Source organism: Cryptotermes secundus, unplaced genomic scaffold, assembly GCF_002891405.2.
Source record: "Cryptotermes secundus unplaced genomic scaffold, Csec_1.0 scaffold400, whole genome shotgun sequence".
NCBI lineage: Eukaryota > Metazoa > Arthropoda > Insecta > Blattodea > Kalotermitidae > Cryptotermes > Cryptotermes secundus.
This window is the reverse complement of record NW_019723908.1, coordinates 2,105,239-2,132,303: the sequence shown is the minus strand read 5'-3', so window position 1 is coordinate 2,132,303 and position 27,065 is coordinate 2,105,239. Positions and strand designations below refer to the sequence as shown.

At 36.8% G+C, this 27,065-nt stretch overlaps 1 protein-coding gene across 1 annotated transcript in view; it reads left to right on the top strand.

Moving 5' to 3' along the window:
* LOC111862067 (xanthine dehydrogenase) overlaps positions 1-27,065 on the top strand; it is a 59,975-nt gene that overhangs the window by 15,614 nt on the left and 17,296 nt on the right. Inside the window, exons 3-20 of the mRNA XM_023847142.2 lie at positions 1,102-1,198; positions 4,246-4,481; positions 5,938-6,215; positions 8,276-8,417; positions 11,221-11,388; positions 11,906-11,982; positions 12,416-12,509; positions 13,399-13,511; positions 14,880-15,064; positions 17,206-17,319; positions 19,290-19,434; positions 21,083-21,158; positions 21,986-22,209; positions 23,132-23,254; positions 24,785-25,009; positions 25,223-25,356; positions 26,479-26,653; positions 26,753-26,944. Coding sequence (XP_023702910.1) covers positions 1,102-1,198; positions 4,246-4,481; positions 5,938-6,215; positions 8,276-8,417; positions 11,221-11,388; positions 11,906-11,982; positions 12,416-12,509; positions 13,399-13,511; positions 14,880-15,064; positions 17,206-17,319; positions 19,290-19,434; positions 21,083-21,158; positions 21,986-22,209; positions 23,132-23,254; positions 24,785-25,009; positions 25,223-25,356; positions 26,479-26,653; positions 26,753-26,944 — 2,798 coding nt within the window. The remainder of the gene's footprint in view (positions 1-1,101; positions 1,199-4,245; positions 4,482-5,937; positions 6,216-8,275; positions 8,418-11,220; positions 11,389-11,905; positions 11,983-12,415; positions 12,510-13,398; positions 13,512-14,879; positions 15,065-17,205; positions 17,320-19,289; positions 19,435-21,082; positions 21,159-21,985; positions 22,210-23,131; positions 23,255-24,784; positions 25,010-25,222; positions 25,357-26,478; positions 26,654-26,752; positions 26,945-27,065) is intronic.

Here is a 27,065-nt window from a genome sequence, read left to right as displayed (position 1 = left end):
CCATTAGAAAGAGTTAACCTTATTCACTAACTCTTTCTAACTGAATCGGCAGAGTACTTGCCTCCCACCCTTTCATCCAAGGACAGAAATAGATCAAGTTTCCAAAATGTGATATTTAAAATACCAGATGCTGAACAGAGTCCAACAACTCAGTAATTCTGAATGTTTTACATCATTGTTAGAACCTTTTAGAACTGAAAAATATCAGTGTTTAATTTGAGGTTGTTATTGCAGGTTTCTTATTTTGCTTACTCTTCAACATGAAGATGGAGGCATTCTTTTCCTCTGAAACAATGGGGTATCTCTGGACTACACAGCATTAGAACCCATAAGACCATACTCATGAAGGCTTTAGTCTATTAAGAATTCCTAGAGTTGTATGTAAATATTATTAGGGTGAACAAATCAGGAAGGATGAGATGGGCAGGACATGTGGCATGTATAGGAAGGATGAGAAATTTATGCAGAATTGTAGGACAGTATTGAACTGGATCCTGAGGAAGTGGGATGGAGGGCGTGGACTGGATCCATATAGTGTGGGATAATGACCACTGGCAAGTTCTGTGAACTTGTATTCTGTAAGAAGTATGGAAGTTTTTAACTAACTATACTTCTATTAGGTTCTCTCGAAGGGCTTTACTCCATGAAGTTAGATGGTTCATTCAATTTTATCTAGAATGGACAAATGGATTGCATAGGTCTACATGTTAGGAAACTCGGAATTTTATTGAGCCTATGGCTTATGATAGAATAAATATTGTTTGTCCGCAGCAAGAACATCAGATGTTGCATATCTCAGTTTTAGTAAAAGAAGGGTTGAAATAAATCAGCCCTGAATTGTGAAAATTGAAATCCCGATGCAAGAGCATTGATCAGCCCATACATTTTTTCAGAGTCCAGTCATGTTAAATTTGCATTTCAAAACAATAAAAATGGTCTGGTGGCATATGGAACCATCTTATGCAGTGCCAGTAAGTAGGTTCAAATGTTAGGGTTAAGATATATTTGTGAGGAATTCTGCTCGCACAGCAAGACACAACATTACAACATTGCATTAGGTTTAAGAATCATGATGAACGATATTTCCTTAGCTGAATTCAGTGCGTCTTTGTGGCACAAAGCTGGGCTGTAGTGAAGGAGGATGTGGAGCCTGCACTGTCATGGTCTCCAGGTATGATCGTGTCAAAGGAAAAGTTATGTATCCTTTAAAAACACCAATGCCTCATTAAGGGAATTTTAAGAGTACAAGAGATTATTAATGCCATCCAGTGTGGTTGATAAATGTTGTGCTTTTTTAATCTCTCATCCTTTACATCAGGCCTGTCAAACTCAACTCGTACAAGGGGCCACCTCAGCTCTATAAATAATAGTCCAGGGCCGCACTTCAAAATGGAAATATACATTAGATTTTGATACAAGGAAATTTAATTATATTTATTATTTAGGAATAATTTCAATATAATTACCTAAAGTCACATATCTTACAGTTTTAAAAAGCAAGAGAATGCCATTTTTGACAAGTATCAAACAGCTTTTCAATATGTAAAAAGAGAGATTACACAAGAAATTATGTTAGAAATAGCAAAACATTGAATTTCCTGCAGCCTGCTAATTTATGTCTGCGTGAGACTTCTTGTCTTCTGGTCTGTTGGAAAATTGTATTTACATAAAATTTTTCTATTAAAATGTTAATATTGATTTTAATTTCAATTAGGTCTAAAAGTTGAGGGGCCGCATGTTTGACATGGCTGCTTTACATGTTTTGGTCATAATGACCATCTTCAGAAGGACATTATCAATACATACGGTAACTGCTATTACAATGTCATAGATATAAAATGCATATTATCCTGTAACATTTACAATGTGCATGAATTTGTTAAAACATTTATAAATTATTATAATTAGTCAATTTAAAAAGTATTCTTTAAAAATTCTTTTGTTAAAATCTAGAACCAATTTGGTTCATGTCCTTTATACTCCTTCTCTTTAAAGGAAGATGAATGTATGCCATGTCATGGTTCCATTGTTTGAAGAACAGGACTCTTTAGTGTCGTTGTCCGGTTGTTCAGGCCACACTGTGTTGTTATATGTTTCATGAACATGAATGTCATTACTGAATTGTCAAAATGGATCCATATTTACGTTTATCAATAATATTTTATTCTAAATTTTAATTTAAATTATTCTGTGGGATGAGCCAACCTTATGATAATCTTGTAGGTCGAAACATGTAATTGGATAAAAATAAAGTAACCCAAATATTAAACATTTTAATATCGGTTTATAATGTATGTATGTAATCAATTGTTGTGTTGGTGGCCCTGAAGTATACCTTTAATACATGATATACAACAGGATGTAGAAAATAAAGATAATTTAGAAACTAAGACACTATTATTACCATATGTGACCTATAAGGTAAAGGTAAAGGTATCCCTGTAACAGGCCATGGAGGCCAATAGGATTGCAAGATGTCGGGGCTCCCACATTTTCTAGACTATCGGCTCCTCAATGGTGCTGAGGTTCTCAGCCTTATGCTCCGGCCNTACACCCCCCCCCCCCCGAAAGATTCCTGGTAGTCATTTTCCTTAGAGGCTGAGTCGAACACAGGGCCATAGTGCGGCTGGAAGGATTAGGTCAATTTAAAAATCCAATGACCTCATCATAATTCAAACCCGCATCCTTCTGGCTTGTGACATAGTGCCTCAACCAACTACGCTGCCATGCATCTCTATGTGACCCATACATTCCTATTTCTGACAAACTACTGATGAAACATGGGACATTAATATTTTCCTTTTAAAAGTTTTTAAACAGATGGATACAGCAAGTTGTCAGTATGGCTGTTCTTGTTGTTGTTTTTTTTTTGCTTTGTTGACAGTTGATAAATTCGACTGATATGGTGGTGTTATCAGTAAAAATAAAGGTTACTTTCTTTGATAGTCTCCTATAGTTAGCCCATATGACCAACAGCATATGCACCAAAGATGAAATTCACTGCCTTATGTGTTCACATGTTACACCCCAATCTCTACAGTACAGCTGTACTAAATTGAATCTCAAAGAGCAGTCTTTCTTCTGCTTTTCATTGTGCACCTTTTATGAGAAGTATTGACCAAGGCCTAGAATCCAACTCATAAGAACCATAGAAGGTATAAGATATGCAGGATGATATTTATAATTTCTTCAAACAGTAGGAGGTCTGTCGAAAAATTCTGACTGCATAGACTTTTTGAAAGAATAATTGAGTTCCACAACTTCTTGTTTTCAAAGGCTGTAGGAACAAATGTGGTACCCTGAACAGTGTGGTCTAGTGATTACACTCTAGACTTGTATTGAGGAGATGCGCAAGAGATATATTCCTGAGATAATTGTGAATAAGGTTATGGCATCTTTTAAATACTGTACGTACTTCTACGCGTCTCCAAGTATAATTAGAATGATGAAGTCAAGGAGGATGAGTTGGGCAGGATATGTAGCACGAATGGGGGAGATGAGGAACGCATATAGGATATTGATTGGAAAGCCAGAAGGAAAGAGACCACTGAGAAGACCAAGGCATAGATTGGTGGGTAATATTAAAATGGATCATAGAGAGATGGGATGGGATGGTATGGATTGGATTGATTTGGCTCAGTATAGAGACCAGTGGAGGGCTCTTGTGAACACGGTAATGAACCTTCGGGTTTCATAAAATGCTGGGAAATTCTTTGAGTAGCTGCAGAATTGCCGGCTCCTCAAAGGGCACATCTCCATGAGTAAGTAAGTAAGTAAGTAAGTAAGTAAGTAAGTAAGTAAGTAAGTAAGTAAGTAAGTACTGTGCACAGTTGGAGTGCAGGAGCAAACGTCATGTTTCTAGCCTTAGCAGTTTATGTTCTACAGCTGTACTGCTTTTGCCATAATTAAACACATATTTTCCCCCAAGACAGGAGTGCTTTTTATTCTGTTATGTAATATGGGTACAAACGAATTTATATTCACAGAACATGGTAACTTCAGAAAGGACACATGTAAACCTTTCAAAGAAAATACATAATAATTTATTGTTCGGTGTTTGACTGTGAATAAGCGAAATCATGATTAGCAAGTTCAGGATTACAGAGGACTCACCCATAATTATTTTCTCTTTTTTATGTTTCAGCTTTTATTTTATTCAGTAATTTATTGTGTTGTTTTTATAATGCATGATCATGATGAAAATTAGTGATTCAGCCATTTACATATTGCAACCTTAACAAAAAGTCACCTGGCAATCAATGCCTGTTTGGCACCTGTGGCCTCCATGCATGGGCTTGCTGTCACAACTGTGGAGGGCATTGGTAGCACCAAGACACATCTACACCCTGTGCAGAAGAGGATAGCAGAGGCTCATGGCTCACAGTGTGGTTTCTGCACACCAGGAATTGTTATGTCCATGTACACCTTACTCAGAAACTTACCCAAACCCAAGATGAAAGACATGGAAATAGCTTTTCAAGGTAATTTATTTTGAGTATACTTTCTCACTTTAACCACACACATCATCACTGTGACTGTTTCTATCCAAGACTGAGATATTCCTGCTGTTCATTGTGCAAGACATCATCATCTGCCATTACATTTGGCAACGTTTTACTTTATAAAGTTTTAATTTTTTTTTTATTTTATAGTGTCAAGTTCCTTAGAAGTATGATGTGAAGTGATACTTGACTTTTACTCCATCATATTAAGTGTACCATTGTATACTGTTCCATATTTCATGGTCTGTAAATATTCATGCTGCCAATATAGCCTAGCTGTAACCTCACCGTACTCACTTTGATCCTGAAGATGTTCCTCCAAAATGTTGGTATCCATTCACAAGACTATATGGTCTTGCAACCCAGAAGAACACAATCTCAACAGCCACAGTCATGAAGATCTCAAAATTTATGGTGAAGTAAGGTACATGAAACATGATATATGCATACCCATACCCATTACCAGACTTGGTTCATAGAGAGACATAGTTACGGAATCTCTCATGTATCATGTATCAACTAGAGCTGGCTTAGTCATATATAAAACAAAAGACTGATTTAGTAATTCTAATGTTATTAATCACAGTTGTCAAAACCATAGAGATCATATAGTATCAGATGAGATGATCATGTATAGTTAGCACATAAGGATTTCAGAAGGTGATGATCATGGCTCATTACAAAGTGCTATTCTAGCATTTGCATCTAGAGACTGAGAAAAACCAAGAACAAATTTAGTCAGCATTGCCTGTAAACACTTAGTTTCTTCTGAACAGTTCATACCTCGCAGGACATTACATCTCTGCTAGAAGATGAACCAGTTAATGCAATTTAGGAACACAATTGCCGTTTACTGTGAGAAACATATGAAACATAAAAAGACATTCTGTGGGCGGAATTCAGAGTTTCATTACATTACGTTAAAGCAGGTTCTGCATATAGAACCAATGGGCTTTGAAAAGTTAGTGTCAAACAGAATAAAAAGGAATTATTTTACATAGCTGTCCCTCTGTAACCTTTGCAACATTTCACTTTATGTGAGATTGAGTTTCACATCATCTACTCTGAAGATTGGCACAGCAGATTCTTCCAAAACATTAATTCCTGTCTACCAAATTACATGAAATATCCTAGAAGACTCTAATTACTGTATAATATAGTTTATAACACAACAGTGGAGTATTTGCACTATTGATTATTAATTATAAAACTATATATAGGTGCAGTAAATGTGCACTATCACCAGTGATGGATGGAGAATGAGAAAGACTAGAATTGGAAATTATGTGTAAATTTGCTTCAGATTTGAGCATAAGAATGCACAGATATGCAAACTGGATGATTCAGAGTGAGCAAGATTTTTTATTTTATTTTTGAGGGGAGTGAAATAGCAACAAGATGGCAATAAATAATTAAACAATTTTTTATATTACAGGCAATTTGTGTAGATGCACTGGCTACCGTCCAATTATTGAAGGGTTCCGTAGTTTCACTGAAGACTGGGAACAGAGCCAAGCTATGTACAACAACCACCTGAATAATGGGATTAGTAATGGTAATGGATGTGCGAAGGGAGACCAATGTTGTAAGAACAAGTTTAATGGTGTGACAGCTAATGGTGGCTGCACTGAGGATCAAGCAGTGCTGTTCAGTAAGACAGAATACACACCATATGATCCATCACAGGAACCAATCTTCCCTCCAGAACTCAGGGTATGTACATTGTTCTCTGTAGGAAAAGAGGATCAAGTGCTTAGATGTGACTGGGAAATGGGCAGGAGTAGGGGAGAAAAACCTTGTTTCGCACTTTCCTTCCATTTTTGAAGTTGCCTACACTCAGTTCTGCTGATTCATGCTCCTATGTGGAGACTTACGCATTCTTCTCATCATATAAATTTCTTAAAATCTGATAATGAACAACTCATATTTATTGTTGGGTGTATTCATATTCTATTAATGGAGTCACTTAAAAGGCAAACAATCATGATTCAGAATGTTTGCCAAATTGATTTTCAATAAATTTCTTTATCAGTGACTATCTTCATATTCTCTTAAAGGAATCAGTTAAATGAAAGACAATCATGAGTTCGAATTTTTGTGAGTTTCTTTTTAACAAAACATCTTAAACACATCAAAATAATTTACCAGTAAGGGTTAAGTTTTCTAAGAAACAATAGATCTTCCAGGAATTCAGAATAACATAAAATTAGTATAACTGACATTAATGAACTGTTAACACAACTTTCATAATATATATTTCTTTTTACCTGACTTTCTTTCTTTTCAAATCACCATTCATTTCTTTTTATTCTGCTATTTCAACATTTAAACCAGCTGACCAATTTTCATAAAACTCAGTATGAATATTTTTCTATTGGGGGCTGCATTGATGTCATACTTCTTAATTTCCTACTTACAGTAATAACAGCATCAAAGGTGCACATACTTGTGAGGTAAAAGCAACATTAGCACCACTTCACTTTAGGGTCCTGAATTGATGAACATTGATGAAACCTAGAAAAATATTTAACTTTTATTAATACCTTGTATTATTGTTTTGTACACACATATTTTCCACATGCATTCTTTTGATTTTATGATGGCCTTCAAATTTATTTGTTACTGACATATAGCAGGACAGTCACATTTTATGTATTCTACTTATTAAACCTTTGGCTCCCAAGCCCCACCAAAGAATGACCTGATTAGCAACTCCAAGGTTGATTGGAAATAAATAAATATGTGCTCCAACACATAGTTATGAGTATATAGCACTTAATGTTTTTTGATGATCAAAATGCACTCTACATTGTTAAAACAATCTGATCTCTTCAGCTCTGGCAGTTTAACTCAAGTACATTGAGCTACTCCAATCAGCTTGTGACATGGAAGGGAATAAATGTGTTATCTCACTGACTTAATGTGTAAGATATCTGTTTGAAAAAATTACACACATTTACTTCAGTAATATCCTCTGTTTGATTTTGGTTGCTATATTCCATCACCAGTCATACAACATAATCTTTGACAAATATTACTTATATACTGATTTACGTTACTTTTCATGTCTTTTTGGTAAATCTTCAGTGATCAGAGCCAAACAGTAACATATGTATCACATCACTACCATCATCATACTTCCATGTTTTAGTTATGCATTTTCTCCAAGAACAAAAAAGAAAAATGAAGACTAATATTCCATTTGCTTGAGTCACAAATACAACTCTGTTGTTGCAAAATAGTCCTCACTATACAGAGTCAGAAATCAGTTGTTATTGTACTAGTATATTATTAGAGTTGGTCATACTGAACAGTATTTCAGATAAAAGTTTTAGATGTTAATGATATACATAGATATGTATAAGGTGTTTTTATGATGTGTTCTTTTTAGAAAACTGATAAAGTTTGAGTATCAAGTAAAGCAGAATTTGTATTTGGCTGATACAAGCCAGAATTAAATTGGCATGCAACATTGAAAGTAGATGTTCGGTACTAAATTGCATTTAAATGCATCTAGCAGCTTCAGAGATGAAACATGCATATGGATGGACGTATGTGATCTCATTACGTATACATTCTAGGAGACTTTTGCAAAGAATGGATTCGAATGGATGTTGAAGGTAGAGATGTAGGTCTGCGAAGTTGATCAACAGGTTCAAGTTCACATGATAAAAAGTGAGGCAGTTTTATTCAAGTTACTGTTGATTGTACTGATGGTAAAAGTAGGTAGATGTACATAAATCCTATTTGTTGAACATGATTTTGACTTGCAGATGAATTCCAGTTTTGATTCTCAGTTCCTAGTCATAAAGGGGAAGAGAGCAACATGGTACCGCCCTACAAAGTTAGAGGATCTGCTGTACCTGAAGTCAGAATATCCTCATGCTCGCATTATTGTTGGAAATACTGAAGTAGGTGAGTTACACAGAGATTCCTCTGTGTCTTGTGATGATCATGAATGTTCCCTTTTTTTAACTTATAATCCAACTTGGATAATAATGCAACAATATTCATTTCAGTATACACTTACAGTCCAGGATGCAGATACTTGCTGGTCAAAATTTGAAATACCTGTGCTCATCTCACACATAAGGCAGAGCAAACTGTTAAACACCATGATCTTCCATTTGTCAACTACATTTTTCACTGTAAAGTTTCTCAGTATATTTCATCAAATTCTATATGAGCAGTGTCATATGTTGCTTGATTCATACTTTGCTGTGCAAATTGTGATGATATATTATGTGCTGATTGATGTTTTAAGGACCAGATACATGCACAGGGTAATAATTTGTATTGTGTCCTCAGTGTGAGATAAATGTGGCGTTGGATTTATTTTGATGTAAGAATAAAATTATACAAGAGTTATATTGCTTTTTTCCCCGTGAATACGAGTATAAATGGATGACATAATTTTATTTTGAGGTGCTGTGTGCTGTAAGTACTAAGGCAAGGATTAACACACAAAGATTTTCAAAGCAGAACTTGGATATGGTGTACAAAAATCAGAATTAATAACATATGCTGTTGTGCTGGAGACTGAATTACCAGTACAGTACACTTCAGTGCAGTGTGACAGTTGTAACATAGTAAAGCACCTGAAGATGGCCATTTTGGTCCGAAACATGTTGTGTTGAAAGTGAAAGTGAAAGAGAAAGAAACAAGGAACAATTTGTTGCATTGTTGATGGACTGTGTAGTACATTGTGGGGTATGTCTTAATGTGTGTAGTCTTGTCATTACTCCTATGACAACCCACTTCTTCGGAACAGTTTGTTGGCCCTGAAAAGGACCGTGGTGGCTGAGATGCTTGACCGGTGAGGTAGGGCGGCGCGCGCCGGTAAGGAGAAAGGCTAGTTACGGTGAATGGCTGTTGAAAAGGCTAGTCATTGAGCGCGGTCGTAGGAGCCACGAGGCAGTGGCTACGCCAGATGCCCAGTGAGTCGGACCGTAACACGACCACCGGCGAATCCAGGCGCGGTGCCCCAGTGAGTCGGGTGTGAGAGCGCCGGAGGGCCGAGGCAGTCGTGCCTGGCGCAGCCTGCCAATACCTCCGAAGACCGAGCGCTGGCGACGAAGCCTGCTGGCTGAAGTTGCTTGCTGTGTGGCTTGATCGTAGACTGCAGTCGAACTGAATGGAACTGAATAACTCGGCTTTGGAGTCGCTCCTTTTTATACGCTGGTCGGTGGGGCGGAGCCAAACTCGAAAGTGAGGAGGAAGAATTGATTGGCTAGCGCGCGTAATGACGTAGATGTGGGCCAGGAGCGATCCCAGTATAAATATGAACGTTTGAAGCAATCAGATTGGTTAGCGCGCGTGATGGTGAAAAGTGATGTGAAGAGCGAGCATTGCAGAAATGCGCGATAATGTGGGATGTTCCCACAACATAAACAGTTTTAGATATAGTAATGCAACAGCATGCTTAAATAGAGGATTAGGTTGAAACATTTAGTTAAGTTATTCTTGAAGACTGTGTCTTGAAATAGAAACCTAAACAAGCAAAGTCAGTCAGAAAAACTTTATGAACTTTGTTACTAGCTGTTAATCAAATTAATGTATGGATATATATTAAGCATTGAGACAATAGAATTATTTGAAAGATTCATAAATCAGAACTTTAAGAAAATGACTATTGGGGAGACCAAGGTCTAGGTACAGATAAATGAAAGATAAGAATAGATAATGTATTTTAGCGTCCTATTGCACTGATTTTCATCCATGATACATATGTAATGGCCGTCTTGTAGTGCACTCAATTTCATATGTCGCTTCTTACTACATGTTTCGGCAACATAGTGCCATCTTCATGTTCGTTATTTACGCTAAGTTATTACATTGTTTGCCATCTTGTGTCTTTCATAAAATTATTTAAAAAGTACATTATTTGTCAACTATAATAAAATTTGTATATACTAAAACTTGTTAAGAATATTCATCTATATGTCTAAATTCAAACTCGCGTATAGTATGGTGCGTCCACTATGGGAGTCGTTGCTGTGTGTACTGTGTCTGTGATGTGTCCTTCCTTTTTGGCTGCGAGCCAGTGTCAAAGCAATATTTAAAGCCTGATGATTATATGATAGCACTAGAATATGTAGCCATGTTATGTTGTATAAAAAAGCATATTATATTGATGGTCTTGCCACGAGGCGAAAAAGAGAGGATCACAAAATCTGACCTGCATGCACCTTTCATCCTATCAAAACACTGAGACACCCCCATCTCTAAGCAACCACAAGAGGCTGCATCACCTAGCATACCTAGCATCATCTATCATACCATCTGTAATATTTGGGAACCCAACTGGTTGATGAGGAGGATTGAGGTCATCTGTGTAGATTCTAGAGCCTACCCTGTGGATGAAATTCCTACAAAATGGTGTTGGTAGTAGAGAGAGTGAAGTTCAGTACAGTACAGTGAAGTACACTCCAGAGAGCAGAGTTGGAGTGAGTGAGCGCTATTGTGAACAGTGGTGTTGCTGTGGTACTGTGAAATAACAAATTAAAAAAGAACTCTTCTCATGAGCATATGTGGTTGTACTCAATGGGACAGTAATTGTTCCATGTATTGGCAGCTGCTACAATTAATTTTACTTTTTTCATATTTAATAAAGAAATTTCAGTTAGAATTATTATTACAAGCCTGTCCTAGTGGGATTGTCAGTAGGTGGTGGTGCTGCTGCTGCTGCTGCTGCTGATGATGATTGTTTCCTTTGCAGGTGTAGAAATGAAATTTAAAAATATGATATATCCAGTCCTCATCCAGCCAAATCAAATTCTGGAACTAACATCTGTTGCCACATGCAGTTCTGGGCTTAGAATAGGAGCTGCAGTCACTTTGAATGACATGCAGCAGGCTTTAAGGAATGACATAGAGTCACAACCAGGTACAAATAAGTTAGTGTAATATGTAAACAGTATGGNAATTTCAGTTAGAATTATTATTACAAGCCTGTCCTAGTGGGATTGTCAGTAGGTGGTGGTGCTGCTGCTGCTGCTGCTGATGATGATTGTTTCCTTTGCAGGTGTAGAAATGAAATTTAAAAATATGATATATCCAGTCCTCATCCAGCCAAATCAAATTCTGGAACTAACATCTGTTGCCACATGCAGTTCTGGGCTTAGAATAGGAGCTGCAGTCACTTTGAATGACATGCAGCAGGCTTTAAGGAATGACATAGAGTCACAACCAGGTACAAATAAGTTAGTGTAATATGTAAACAGTATGGTTAAGTCCAAATTTTAATACAGATAAGTCAACGGCAGCTTCTTCTGTTCTTGTTAAGATGAGTGATTGAACTGAAAATGGTATGTTTCTTTTACTGTTTTCTCAGGCATCACTTTGCTCAATATTACTTTGTGAATAACATATTGTAGTATATAATGTAAAATTTTACATTTCAGAACACAAGACTAGAATTTTTGTGGCCATTGTCAATATGCTGCACTGGTTTGCTGGCAAACAAATAAGGAATGTTGGGGTAAGCTGTATAATCTTTTCAGGTGAATGAAAAGCAGAATTAAATAAAACAAGCACCATTCAGTTAGTAAAGCAAGCAGACAAGGATCATTCCCTGTTTTGATCTTTTGGATTATGTTGCCAAATAATCTGGAAGATAGTTAACAATGTTTCAGAGGAACATATATCCTCCATCATTGGAATTGAGATGCTTTGTAGTCTGGTACATGGTTACCAATGCTTAGGAGGAACCTACTGGGTTAGGTCTAGATAGTAAGTTCCTCCAGAATGTTTTGGTAACTACCATCATCATAATGCACAAGACCAAAATATGAATATTCACCACATTGACACATTTAGATCCCACATAAGGATTCTTTCAAATCAAAGACTTCTGCTGAGTTGATACATTTTGGAAACAACCTGTGCTTATGTGTTTCTGATATGCGTTGCAGGCTGTAGGAGGAAATATTATGACATCAAGTCCAATTTCTGACCTCAACCCAATCTTCAATGCTGCAGGGTGCCAACTGGAGTTACATAGTAAAGGTAAGAACTATGACTACATCAAAATAGTTACATATAGGACTTTTTTAATACTTGTTATGTTATAAGAGATCACAGTTATGCAGTCAAAACACTGAAATAAATTCTCAACATATTGTGACATATCCACGCATTGTCAGGCAACAGCTCAATAAACACCTCGCAATACACACACGCAACAATGGAACAATGGGTTATGCAACCAGCTTCTGGACAACTGCTCGGTAAACACACTTCCACACAGGTGCAATGATGTAACACTCCAACAGTGCTTAGCTATCATGTGACTTGTTTCCTGTGTGTCTGCGCTATACAACAGTAAAACTATGTTTTCTACATTACCCGTTCCCTGGATAGAGACCAGCCGCAGCTATGTAACATGGGTCTGTTTGCAGCTAAGAAGAATGTTTTTAGTCGAGTTCTGTGGTTCCAGGGTGACTGAAAAAGAAATGGCAAGAAGACTTCATAATGATTGGAAGTGCTAGTTTCTGTGTTGAGATCTGTTGCCAGGAGATGGCTAGCGAAGACTGGGAATCCTAGTGCGTGTGCAACAGTGGACGGGAATGTGCGTAAATCAGCAATAGCATTGTAATAAGTGTGATTAAGAAAACTTGGAACTGAAGTGCTAATAAATAGAATCATCCAATCTAGAACCCATTAATTTTGCCACGCGTATCCCCCTACATGTGACAATATAAAGAACTTTTTGCCTGTAACAGCTTCAGACTTTTCTGAACATTACTGGAAAACAGAGAAATTACAAAATCGTTAACATTTTTATCTTAGTCTATTTTCTATATAATTTGTAACTGTATTATAAAGCGATTATTGTCTCTTCAGAAATGTATGGGCTGTAGGGTAAATATTTTGGAAAAAAATTGCTATCTTTCAGAGAACGGCATAAGATACGTAACAATGGATCACACCTTTTTCACTGGCTACAGGCGAACAGTTGTGAAACCTGATGAAGTTCTTGTTTCAATTACTATTCCCTACACAAAAGAGGTAAGTCAAAAATCACAATTTGTCGAAGGAGTCAGCTTTGGTGACATTTTGCATTTGCACATTGGTATTTCACACTATTTTTGACACCCAGGACATAAAGGAGTAATTGTGCTTATTTATTTATTCAGCACTACTGTGAAGAGCTCAGAATGTATAGTGTCAATTGGTAAGATGATTAATTAGTCAGTAATGAATTGTAAAGAACGTGAAAAGAAAGCGAATATGGCCTAAATTCAGATATTATCCCAGCATTTGCCTGAAGGGATTGAGAAAGGGCAGAAATTCTTCTCGTCATTAGTTTGTGAGGACTACCAAATAGGGCCCAGCCTGCCTGTGTACATGAATAACAAGGCCTGTTTTCTGAGAGATAAAGCAGCCAGAACTTGAAAAATGACCACTAACCTTTTACTTATACATATATTTTGGGTATGTGGAGCTTCACCTTCACACATGTGCATGTCATGAGGCAAAGTGCTTAGACACTGCAGCAATTTCTGGCAGTTTCTGAACTTTTTAAAATCTAGCCACATCAAGTATTTGTGTAGTTTATTGACCCTTGACATGAGATATTTCCACAGCAGTCACAAAGGTGACTGGATTTGCAATACTTCACCACAGGTAGTTCTAAAAGATACAAAAGAAATGGCATTAGCATTTGGTTTTTAACAATTTTTGATACAATGGCCAGGAGATATGTATGAAATTTTAAAACATTAAAAAATAATTCTGCTGTTACCTGTAAGTATCACCTAGCCAATGTGCAAATATTTGGGTTGTGGCCAGGAAAAGTTTAAATATCCTGAAGGATATTTTTCATATGCGTCAGAGAAGAAGATGCTTAGGAAGACATCAAAAAAATGAAAAGATTTCTTTTTTCTGTGTACAGCAGCAATATTACAATATTTCACACTAAAGAAATTGTTAAATTCTTTTGAGAGTCTGATTTTACTCATCCTTTACTTTCATATATTGTGATTATAGCTTGGTGTAAGATACAACTGCCATAAGTGTGATATAATACAGCACTCCACAGAAATATATAACTGTTAGTTTTCAGCAATGAGATCTTGAGCTTATAATCATTAGAAGTTCAGGCATTGTGTTTATTTTAACATTTTTATTAACTGGATAGGAGCATTGGAACACAGGAAAGAGTACATGTTCATTGTTCTACGATACTAGTATAAATGTCAACCTGATGGTTCCCTGAGAACTGACACGTGTCATGGAGGGATTGAAATTTATTAGAGCAGAAGTATTCTTTCATGATATTTGTATGTTCAGAAAACAAATTCTGAGAATAGTTATAATAATTGATATTTTTCAGCTAGTTCTGTGCAAAAGCCATTATGTTGTCTGCACTTGCAGGACCAGTACTTCTATGCATACAAACAAGCAAAAAGAAGAGATGATGATATTGCTATTGTGAATATGGCTTCCAATGTAGAGTTCAATCCAGGAACTAACACAATTAAGGACATCAGTCTTGCATTTGGTGGAATGGCCCCTACAACTGTGCTAGCTATGAAGACTAAAAACAAACTCATTGGAAAGTAAGTCCATATTAAATGCATTTACTGTCGAATAATCAGTTCTGTTATGGTTATCCCTTATGTTATCTGTTATGGTGGTATGTTCTTTCAGCCCATTTCACCATCTATCTAATTGTGCTCTCATGTGTAGATTTTCTTTTTCAACCATGTAACAGTTTTACACCAGAGAGTATATGGATATATAGGCTGTTATAAATTCACAGTCTGTTTCTGCAAAGTATTATTTCAGCATAAATGCTCAATACATACTTCAGCTGCCAAGTCTGAACAAAACATAGTTGTTTGTTAACATTATTTTTTCTTTTACTTTTAATGAAATTTGACACTGTCACCTTCCACACAGAAATGTAATTGCTATTAATCTGTTATTTTCAACAATTCTTGTATTGAAACTCACAGGCAATAGCCTACGGCATACTGTGATTTTCCAACAAGATGTGGCCGTTCATTTTGTTGCCATTTTGTGAGATTAGGAAAAATCCAAAATTATCATGACTGGATGCAATGAAATATTCTCTAGTTACTGGCTACTGGTCACCCAAGAAGCACTTATGGTGTTGTGGGAGATTACTTCAAAATAACATTTCCTTAAGATCCCCTGATTTAACCCCTTGCATATGTGACATTAAATGACAAATTTGCATAACAAATTTTTGCAATATTTTACAGTGTGAGGATGTATCTTTGCTTCTGCCAGTGAAATTAACTTTCTTGTTCTGTCACGCAACCAAATATATTTGAACTTCATTACCATTCTGTCAACAAGTGGCGGTCGTTTGGTTGGTATAGTTCGCTTGCAGACTAAAATCACGGAGTTTTTTTTTTTACCATTTGTATGCAACTGTCACTTGAATACCAACTTTGTCAAAATTTTTAAAATATAAGTGGCTCCTGTGACTCATCTCATACCAGGTAAGGATAATCACTGAAACAGCCTGCATTAAATGGGTAACTGTTAGTAAGCAGTGCATAATGATATTCCTGTAGTTATATTTTTTAATTTGGAGTGGGATGAGGTAGTGTCCCTTGGCACTTTGGCCTCAAATGTATTTGTTATGCCAGCCCTTGATGATACATGAATGTATAGCATTGGTGATATGATAACTGGGAGGCAAAACTGAAGTACTTTGATGATAACTGTAACAAAATATGCTTCCCCTAAAGTTGTATCTGTCCAAGCAGTTGTTGGTTTGCTTGTGCTGTAATGCTGGCTCTGGGTGTAAGTAATTACATTGACTTCTGTAGATATTATGGGCCAAAATAAACAGCTCTGAATACTTCATTACCTCAATATATTAATTTTATAGTGTAGAAAATATTTAAACATTAAGTTTCCAAATGTGAGGAATTATGAACTGCATCTGATACAAATTAGAGATTAGCAGTGCAGTTACTCATATGTGCACAGAAAGAATACTTGAACCCAGGAGACATGAAGTGAGAACGGGGGATATTACATAATGAATTTATCTTTGTACTTCGTAGAGGTCACAGTTGTTGTTAGGATAATGAAATCAGGAAGGTTCAAGAGACTAGGAACAAACTGTAGACTGAAATGTGAAGTGGATACAGAATGTTAGAAGGAAAATAATTTTTAAACTACTTAGAAATTCCAAAAAGTAAATTAAATGGTAATATTTTAATGGAAATTAGGAGTTAATATTTCAGGAATAGGGGGTGCATAGAACTAGCTCAGAATTTAGTCCAGTGGCAAGTACCCAAAATATTGCACCTTCTGGTTCTATTTCCAGAATATTTGTTGAATTAGTTGCCTACCTATATGTTCAGAAGGCTGCTATCTTCTGGGATGTGACATAATTTAGTCTCGTAGCTGTTTGCCGACATCTTGGAAGGACATATTACCTTCATCTCCACTACAGGAGAGCAAACTAAGTATGGAACAATTTGATGCAGATATAAGGGAGAGACAGCCAGGCTATGAGTCCTGGGTGAACAAAGCAGAGTAAGGAGAATGGGACAGAAATTGGTTCCCATCAGTAAACATCTACCACAGTATCCAGCATCCTGTCCTAGAAGATTCTAATCATCATAGTCACTGTCATGAGAACCTCAAATCTCACAGACCAGGTGACTGACCTATTTCATACAGTCTGATTGTAGGTTTAAGTTCTGTTTTTCAGGCAGTGGGATGAAAAGACACTTGAAGAAGCATATTCATCTTTAATTGAAGATTTGCCTCTAAATCCAAGTGCTCCAGGTGGCATGATTCGGTATCGCAGATCTCTCACACTGAGGTACTTATATTTTCTACAAAATAATCATCACTATGGGAGAATGTTAAGTATAGCTTTTGGATACAATAGTAGAAGCAGTTATTGATCCCATTCCTCTGCAATCACTGCCTATATGTCAGATCAGATGCACTTATTATTGTAATATTTATTGATGCCATCTTATTATGAAGGTCACTGTTTGTTCAGGTATTTTTGTTCAATGCTTATTTGTCCATGTTGTTTTTTATTAACCTCTGACTGGGTTAGTTGAAATTAGTTCAGTTTTGATGTTTTCATGTCAGCAGGTGGAGTGATACGGTGGGAGATACTGTACAATTTTACAAAATTTGTAACTAATTACTGAAGTTTTATCTTAGTACTAGGTGTGTCATGAAATTAAAATGTAAAAATAGAAGTCATCTTATAACTAAGCAAGAGTAATACAAAAAATGGGGTTTATGATAAAATCAAATAAATTGTTACCCAGAATGTGTCATTGTATTTAACTTTCAAAATACTAAGACATATGTATGGGTGGGTGTGTGCATGCATATGTCTTTGTGGGAGGGGGTTACATAAAAGAGTAATTTCACCAGTTCTGTATTGTCAGTTCTACTTGTATATTGTTGTGAAATATGGCCACCAATCTAACAGAAGAACATAAAGTCAATAAAAAGTCCGTCGAGTGTAACAATTTATAGGTCACTTCTTTATCACTTCTGCCTTACATGTTTCGGTTTAATAAAACCATCATCAGAGGCACATAGTACAAGCATGAAAACACTGCCGTTGTTTAAGATGTACACAGTTATGTTTGCTGCGTGAACGCTGCTACAATACGTCGACGTGTAAAAGCACAACACTTGTTAGGATTGTTGAATGNACTTCAAATGTTTTAAATTTTAAATATTTTAACATTGGCGTTTTAACTTGAGGGCAGTTTCGGATGAATGTGAGAATTGAACGTGCATTCAACAATCCTAACAAGTGTTGTGCTTTTACACGTCGACGTATTGTAGCAGCGTTCACGCAGCAAACATAACTGTGTACATCTTAAACAACGGCAGTGTTTTCATGCTTGTACTATGTGCCTCTGATGATGGTTTTATTAAACCGAAACATGTAAGGCAGAAGTGATAAAGAAGTGACCTATAAATTGTTACACTCGACGGACTTTTTATTGACTTTGTGATTGATAGTGTAACGGACCAAAAATGAAACAATTCAAAATAGAAGAACATACGTATATTACAACTCTGTGGAGAAGACAGAGTGCTCAGTTAAATANAAACAAATAGTATGTTTTTTATTTTTTTATTGCTAGTGGTGTGGGACTAAGTCCCTTGTACTGCGGCTACTTTTGGCCTATTGTACCAGCCCCAGATGATAGGTGAGGGTGATTGTGGAGCAACTGGTGGAATGAAGTTTGGCAGGGGAAACCGAAGTACTCAGAGAAAACCTGCCCCAGCGCTACTTTGTCCACCACAAATCCCACTTAACCAGACTCGGGATCGAACCAGGCCACCGCGCTGGAAAGGCAGTGACTAACCGCTTGAGCTATGGCATGGCCCTAAGGATGAAGTAAATGGGTAATTTAGGATATTACATCACAAGGAAACTTGTGACATTTACGGGCTACCTGCATTATTAAGATAGTACAAACTAGGTGGTTACAATGGACGGTGGGGAGAAGAAATCAAGGTGGAAAATGGTACGAAAGTTTGGTGGAGAAATCTTGAAGAGGTTTCCTGGGAAGCTACAAAGGAACTGGATGATAATATTAGGTTGAAAACAGACTGTGACTGAGAAGTGAATTAAATGGACTAGGGGTTGTGTTCAGTGGCAAGTTTTGGCATTAGCATTACTGCAGAGTGAACTTGCAGAATCAGAAAATTGGTTCATTATAAGGATGGTGTTTATGAGCGTGATGGTGACAAGAACTGGTGATTTATCGTGACTAACATAGGCTTCATGTACATGCATTGTTTCAGTCTGTTTTTCAAGGCATACCTTGCTATCTTGAACCAATTTGAACAGAGAAAGGTTCCAGTAGTACAGAAGCTGCCACAGCAGTACCAGAGTGCATCTAGTGGCTTCCACAGCAAGATACCCAAGAGCTCTCAATATTTTCAAGTGGTAAATTAGATTGCACTCAACATTAAATCTGCCTTTGATGTTTAAATATTTCACATGTTTGTGTCCATGAAACATGAAGGTCGATAGACATTCATTTCCTCAGGAACAGCACATCCCACTGATTGTGCAAGATGTGTAGTGATTAAGTGCCATTCTTGTACTTGGGAAGTACCAGGTTTGAATTTCAAGAGAGATTGCAAACTATCCTGATATAGGTTGTAATTATTTTCCTCAGTCTTGTCACATAAATATCAGGATAACACCTTGAAATACACCATATGCTTCCTTTCAAACCTTTATTTATGCAACATTCATTACCTTCCTCCCATCTTGCTCGATATTATGGAATTTTTGCAGTTGATTCAATGTTATGAAATAAAGTAAGAATATAAACATATTGCAGAAGTAACTATAAAGTAAGAATGTCTCCCAATCTGACCGAGTTTGACAGTTCTTTTACAATTTGATGAATGTGCTTAGCTTCTAGTGCCTTCAGGTATATCCTATTTCACCTTTCTGGCCTTCACCCATCTAGACAAAAGTATAGAATCCATTTCTGAGGCAAAGAGAATCATATGGCACTTTCCATTACCACCAATGATAGGACTGATCTGATTAATACTAAATAAAATGTTTCTAAAAAGTTAGTAAAACTGCCCCCATATTAAATCTCATCAAAACCTGTATGTAAAAAATAAAATATCTTCAGCTTTGCTTCTCTGTCCAGTATAGACTGAAGTTAAAGGCAAGAGTGGAAGGAAGAAAGCAGTCTTCTGGGATTTGGCACCGTGTATATGTGGTGTTAACCGACAGTCTGCTTTTACCGTTCTCACGGTCTTGTCGCTTGCAGATTTCTTATACTTTTTCTTCTACCCTGAAGATGGAGGCGATACGTTCCTCCGAAACGTCGGTTAACACCACATATACACGGTGCCAAATCCCAGAAGACTGCTTTCTTCATAGTCACCGCCGTGAAAGCCTCAAATCTTACAAGAGTGGAAGAGTTTAAATAAACACAATTAATTTATTTATAACAAAAGCATAGATAAAAAAATACAAAATAACTGAATCCCCCAATAATAAATACTACAAAAAAAAAATGAAAACCAGATAGCCTCACATAACATCTAGCTTGTGCCAGGTGGTAAAAGCTCTGACAAGTGGGAAACTCAAAACAAACTTGTGGCAACCAGCTGTATGTTACGAGGAGAGAACAGTTGGTGTTTAAACTACTGTAGCATGTCAACCAAAACTGGAATTTAAACAATTCTTCCGTATTCAGAGCTTCTCAGAGCAAGCCTCATGCAAGGATATGGTAGTAGAAGGAGAGATGGGTGGGGAGATTCACAGCAGAACATAACATAACTGAAAACTGGGAACAAGCTGTTACACATGACACAAATGTGATCAGTGACATTATTAAAAGCTGCCGAAAGTTTTACAAAAAATTTGTTTGGCCAGAGTACAGATTAAGCCATTTTTTTTTCTTCAAACACCTCTAATGGCCATTTCAAAATTGCACAGCTGCAAAATAATTCAGTGTCTGAAATTTCATCCCTACATGTACAGCTGTGTCTATGATGACCACAAGTTCTATTTTTAACAAGGCCATTTCACTGTAACCTTGTTTTTCATTGGAATGTTTCAGGTACCAGCAGATCAAAAGGATACAGACCTTGTTGGAAGGCCAATTGTACATAAGTCGGCTTTCAAACAAGCTACAGGTGATTTCTGAAAATACCATAAAAGAATAAATCCAACTTGTACCTTCATGTTAGGTGCAGTTTTTTTTTATAAATTTTTTGCACGTTATGCATGCAAAATCATACAGGAGATATCACATTTGTCTGTCCATATATGTATTTACATACATCGGCTCAAAATTTTCTGAAAAAAAAATTTGATGAAGTTTTATATGAATGCCACTGAAGGGCACTCCAAGCTCATACTTTCCTTCCATTTTGGAAAACAATAGGGCTATGCTGTCTGTATCCTGCCCCCCTCAACTTCTGACTAATTTTTACACAACCTGATATTGTGTAACTGACAGTTTCCAGAACGTTGTACTCTTAATTTCCTACGATTGGTTATAGTAGCATAGTTGACTTACAGCCAAATGAGATGGGAGAAATACTAGCAACATTAGCTACAACATTTATTTTATGTTTGGCCCTTACAAGAGGACATGTCTGTTCTCCCATACTTTCTACTCTACCAGTTCTGTGCCAGTAATATTTATTTCCATGTTTCTACAGCAAAACAACTATTTATTGTGAAAATTTTTTAAAATTATTTCAGTTTTTCTTCTACAGCAAAGCAATTACAACATGATTTCTTTCACTTTCACATATTATTTGCTCATCTCTGCTTATAAATTTTTGGTTCATATAGACATTTCTCATAGGCTCTGATTCACTTGCTGTTTAGGATTCGGGCATTTCACAGATTGGAATAAAAGTTTATGTACCTGTATTTATAAACTATTTCTTCCCCTTGCAAAATGTAGAATATTAAGCTGTAGAAACATATAATGTTTAACTTTCTGATTCAGGGGAAGCTGTATATTGTGATGACATGCCACACTTTGAGAATGAGCTCTACCTGGCTCTAGTCTTAAGTACTCGAGCACATGCTGAAATTTTATCTATTGATGCAAGCCAGGCACTTGCCATGGAGGGTGTCCATGCATTCTTCTCAGCCAAGGATCTACAAGAGCCACCTTTTCGAAACTGTCATGGGATTATTCATGATGATGAAGTCTTTGCAGAAGGAAAAGTAAGTTAATGATCAAATTTGTCATGTTTATTGCACCATCCTCTGAGTATAGTGTTCTATCAAGGAATAAAATTAAAGATTTAGTGTATGCCTTCATCTAAGGGATTAATCCATGCTATTTCAACAGCAGAAGTTGCACATTTTTTAATGTAATGGGAAATATATGATGAATGGTGAATAGATTAGGATATGGAAGAAGACATTCATGGCCTATTCAAATGTACTGTACTACCATTTGACTGCACAGACCGAGGAAAAATACAAAATACCTCAGTTTGGTTATCTGGTAGCCCAGCGAAAATTCTGAGTACCTCCCAGGTACAGTTCTAGAACATTAGTGCCACACCAATTTACTCAGCATGAAGTATAGTGTGTTTCAAGATTTTCAGAGATTTTTCATGTCTTTTGACATAATTGAAATCCCCATTTGAAGTGTTTATGGGGGAGCAGTGGATTGAACATTAAATTGAGGAAACCTTAAATGGAGGCAGTTTACTGCTGAGATTATTTTGACTTGGAATCATTGGAACTGAACATGAAAAGAAGGAAAACTTTAAAGTGGGGGGGGGGTTTCTGCTATAGTGGTATAATTGCATATATGTAAGTAAAAAAAGTAAAGGTATCCCTGCAACAGGCCATAGAGGCCCATAGAGTTACGAGATGTTGAGGTTCCCACTTTTTCGAGGCAATCGGCTCATAGATGGCGGCAAGGTATTGAGCCCTATGCGCCGGCCGCCCTTTACCTCCAAGAATATTCCAAGAATATTCCTGGTACTCATTTCTGTTAGAGGCTGCAAGTTTACAGTGTAGCTAGATATTATTTCATTGTTACATGTGTTTCTGTGAGGCAACAACAAAATGTTGAAATTATCAATGAATGACACTGGTGTTCACATTAATTATGAACTCATATATATTTTAGGTAACAAGTCAGGGACAAGTTATCGGAGCAGTGGTTGCTGTTGACCAGATAACAGCTCAGCGTGCATCTAAACTTGTCAAAGTGGAATACAAGGACTTGGAACCAGTAATAATTACTATTGAGGTAAAGAGGGAGAGCACTTCCATATATTGAAAATGGTGACAGAATGCCCTTAAACTGGATTTGTCCTTCTTACTCTTTTATATACAGAGAGCACAGAAAGTGCTGTGCAAAAAGCTGATGGCATTATTTAATATATTCTTGGTGAAAAGGCAGGTTCCTGCATCTCTAGCTCTTGCAGTAGACATGGGAAGCAAAGGAAATTGATTTTTGCATCACATAAAATTTTAAAGCTTGTAGTTCATTTCTTGATAGATGCCAGAACTAGTGGTACTGTAAAAAGCTTATGTGGTAGATATCATTACAAATAAGAAATTAGTAGAGGAAGTTCAGCTAATATGGACCTTGTATGAAAATTTAACAGAACTATACTAAATGTAAAATTGATATCAGCAAACTGAATTGTCATATCACTTGCTCCAAAGAAAATCTGTGAAGTGGTTGAAATCGAAATTTTTTAAGCTCACTATCAGAAAACATCCACTCAGAAAGTGAAATGAGATCAGCTTTTGAAGAAATTGGCAGAAGAACTGTTGAAAAGTATGTAAACCGAAATTTTAGAAAAATCACAGCAAGTTCTGCAGGCACATTGTTGGGTAGAAGATAATTTGCGCACAGGTTTTCTGCAACCAAATCCAGAACACAAGCCAGGGCTGATATTTAAGTATAGTGTGTATGTGTGGTCATAGAGAAGCATAACAGTAAAGGAACTTACTACTGTGTACTGTCAGGAGTGTGACTTAGGCCTTTTGGGATGGGTTTGTTTCAACATTCCCAACACAAGACTAACTGTTGGGAGAAATACTGTGAAACAGTGAGAACCCTATAGCTGAAATGATAAGATCTGTTTTATATGGTTAAACTTACAGTGAGTCATAGGATCTTTCGAATTTGGGCAGAAGTGTAAAGATTTACAGCACCAGATGCTGTGGAAATAAACTATATTCTTTGTTGTTGTTGTTGTTTTAATATTCCTTTAATATTCATATATAGGATCAAGCATGACATACAAATTTCTCACATACAAAAAAATCTCAGTAAAATAATATTGTTATCATGTCCTTTGGTTTGTGTACCATAATATAAACCTCCAGCACACAACACTGGGCATTTAAAAACTGTATGGTTTCAGGTGTTAACAAATAGATTCAGGTACACAAGAGCCAGAATCAAATCAGTCAGTCCGGTCGGACAGTCAGTCAGTCTGGTCAGTCATTCCGGTCAGTCCAGTTGGTCAGTAAGCCCCGGTCGGCCAGTCAGTCCAGTGAGTCAGTCAGTCTGGTCGGTTAGTCAGTCCAATCAGTCAGTCATTCTGGTCGGTCAGCCCAGTTGGTCTGGTCAGTCAGTCAGTCAGTCAGTCAGTCAGTCTGGTTGGACGGTCAGCCATCCCAGTTGGTCAGTCAGTCCAATTGGTCAGTCATTCTGGTTGGTCAGTCAGTCTGGTTGGTCGGTCGGTCAGTCAATCTGGTCTGTCAGTCAGTCCAGTCAGTCAGGTCATTCCAGTGCAGTCACCAGTAATCTTAATGTTTTCAGGATGCAATTAAGAAGAAATCTTTCTTCTTTAATAGTCCCAAAGAAATATATCAAGGAGATATAGAGGCAGCATTTAGAAGTGCTAACCATGTCCTAGATGGAGAAGCTCGAATGAGTGGACAAGAACACTTCTACTTGGAAACACATTGCACAATTGCGGTTCCGAAGGGTGAAGATGATGAGATGGAGTTGTTTTGTTCTACACAGAATCCATCAGAGACACAGGTTTAACTTTCACTGTTCAGTTTGTTTCCATATAGCTCTTTTGGAGGATATAATTGCAGGGAAAATTCTTGTGGAGAAATATCTCTGAATTTTGCATCTCAGAAGACAGAGACTGACAACCATTAATTGGATATATAGAATGTAAACAAATTCAGATTCAAATTTAAAGAGGTAATTCAACTGTATAGCTCTTTGCGTGTATTTCTCTTTCAGAGAGTAACAGCAGAAATTCTTGGTATTAAAAGTAACCGAGTAGTTTGCCGAGTGAAGCGAATGGGTGGAGGTTTTGGTGGTAAAGAGTCTCGAATGCTAGTCCTTTCTGTTCCTGTTGCAGTGGCAGCATACAAGTAAGTTCTCACCCAGTATATGAATATTAGGTACAATAAGAAGTTCTTAAAACTAACTGCCTACTTTCCTTTGGTACAACACAGGCTGCACAGAAAATGGAAAAAAAAAGAGGGGATACACAGACACACAGACTGCAAAGTAATCTCATAAGCATCCTTTATTTTTCAAAACAAGAAACATGCACTTGGACACACAGACAGGAAGGTAATCTCACAAGCATCCCTTTTTTCCTTCAAAATAAGGAAACTAGGCTAAAAATGAACACACAATTTTTTTAAATACAGCAATGAAAATCATATCCAGCACTCAGTAGTCTCTATATGTGTGTGTGTTGGTCTAATTTGTCATGAGTATCCTGTAGGAAGAAAATTTTGGTAATATAAACTTAAATTTGTGGCTTGGTTTTCATGATTGGGCAGTTATTTTATGGTAGGGTGGTGTCATGTCTCACTGTTCTTGCATTCTTGTGGAGATATGGCTCTGAATTTTGATAAGATTTTATTAAAATTGTACAGGTAATTTCTGTGATGTCTACGCAATATGAGGATGTGGTCTACATGACTAATAATTTTGCATAGTGGGGTGGTCCCTGAAGCATTCTGAACACAGGTCAGGATCCATGTATTTTCCAGCAGCAGGGGTTAAGTCATGCAACTACACCTCTTTTAGAGTTTCAGAAAATAAATCAAAATTGAAGAAAATAGGGAAATGTACCAAACATTAATAATAGAAATCAAAAGCATTCAAAATTACAAAAAGAGTTCCATCTTGAATACTTTAGAGCAATCAATAAAAACAATCTTAACCACCTAAACATTAATTTGTAAATAAATTTTTGGCCACCACCCTCATAAAACTGCCTACCACCCTTGTAAAACTACCTGCCCCAGTGGAAAACAGGTTTCTCCTCAGAAAAGAATCTCGGTGACAGCCATTCCCACATACTAATTCTTACATCAGTAAACCTTGCCCCTTCTTTTGCTATGCTTTGAGCAGGAGGCGGCATATTCTTCCAGAACATTTGTCACTTTTGTTACAATTTCAAAGATGTATACCTAGAAGACTACAAGGGATATGGCCTCTTCGATAACCTCACGTTTTATATAGCATTCTACTTGTAGGTTAAATCGGCCTGTGCGATGCATGCTAGACAGAGATGAAGATATGATGGTGTCTGGAACACGTCATCCATTCCTTGGAAAGTACAAAGTAGGAATTACAAAAGAGGGAAAGATTATAGCTTGTGACATTGAAATATACTGTAATGCTGGCCATACTTTGGACTTGTCTGGAGCTGTAAGTGGAATTGTTGGTTTAATTTTGACTTTTTCTTTTATAAGTTTCCTAATATTTGTAAGTTAGAAGCACTGTATTTGTTGTTTACTTTCCTCACAGGTTACAGAGAGAGCTATGTTCCATTTTGAAAATGCATATTATATTCCAAATGCTAGAGTCAGAGGTTATATCTGCAAAACCAATCTTCCATCCAACACTGCATTCAGAGGATTTGGAGGACCACAGGGAATGTTTTTTGGAGAGAATATGATAAGAGAAATTGCATCATATTTGAATAAGGATCCTCTTGAAGTAAGTACCATTCATATATACTTTTCCAAAATGTAGTTAAATATTCATGGGTAAGTACATGAATGCCATAAAGAATATTGCTACAGTTTTCTTACAGGCCACTAAAGAAACTGGTATAGGA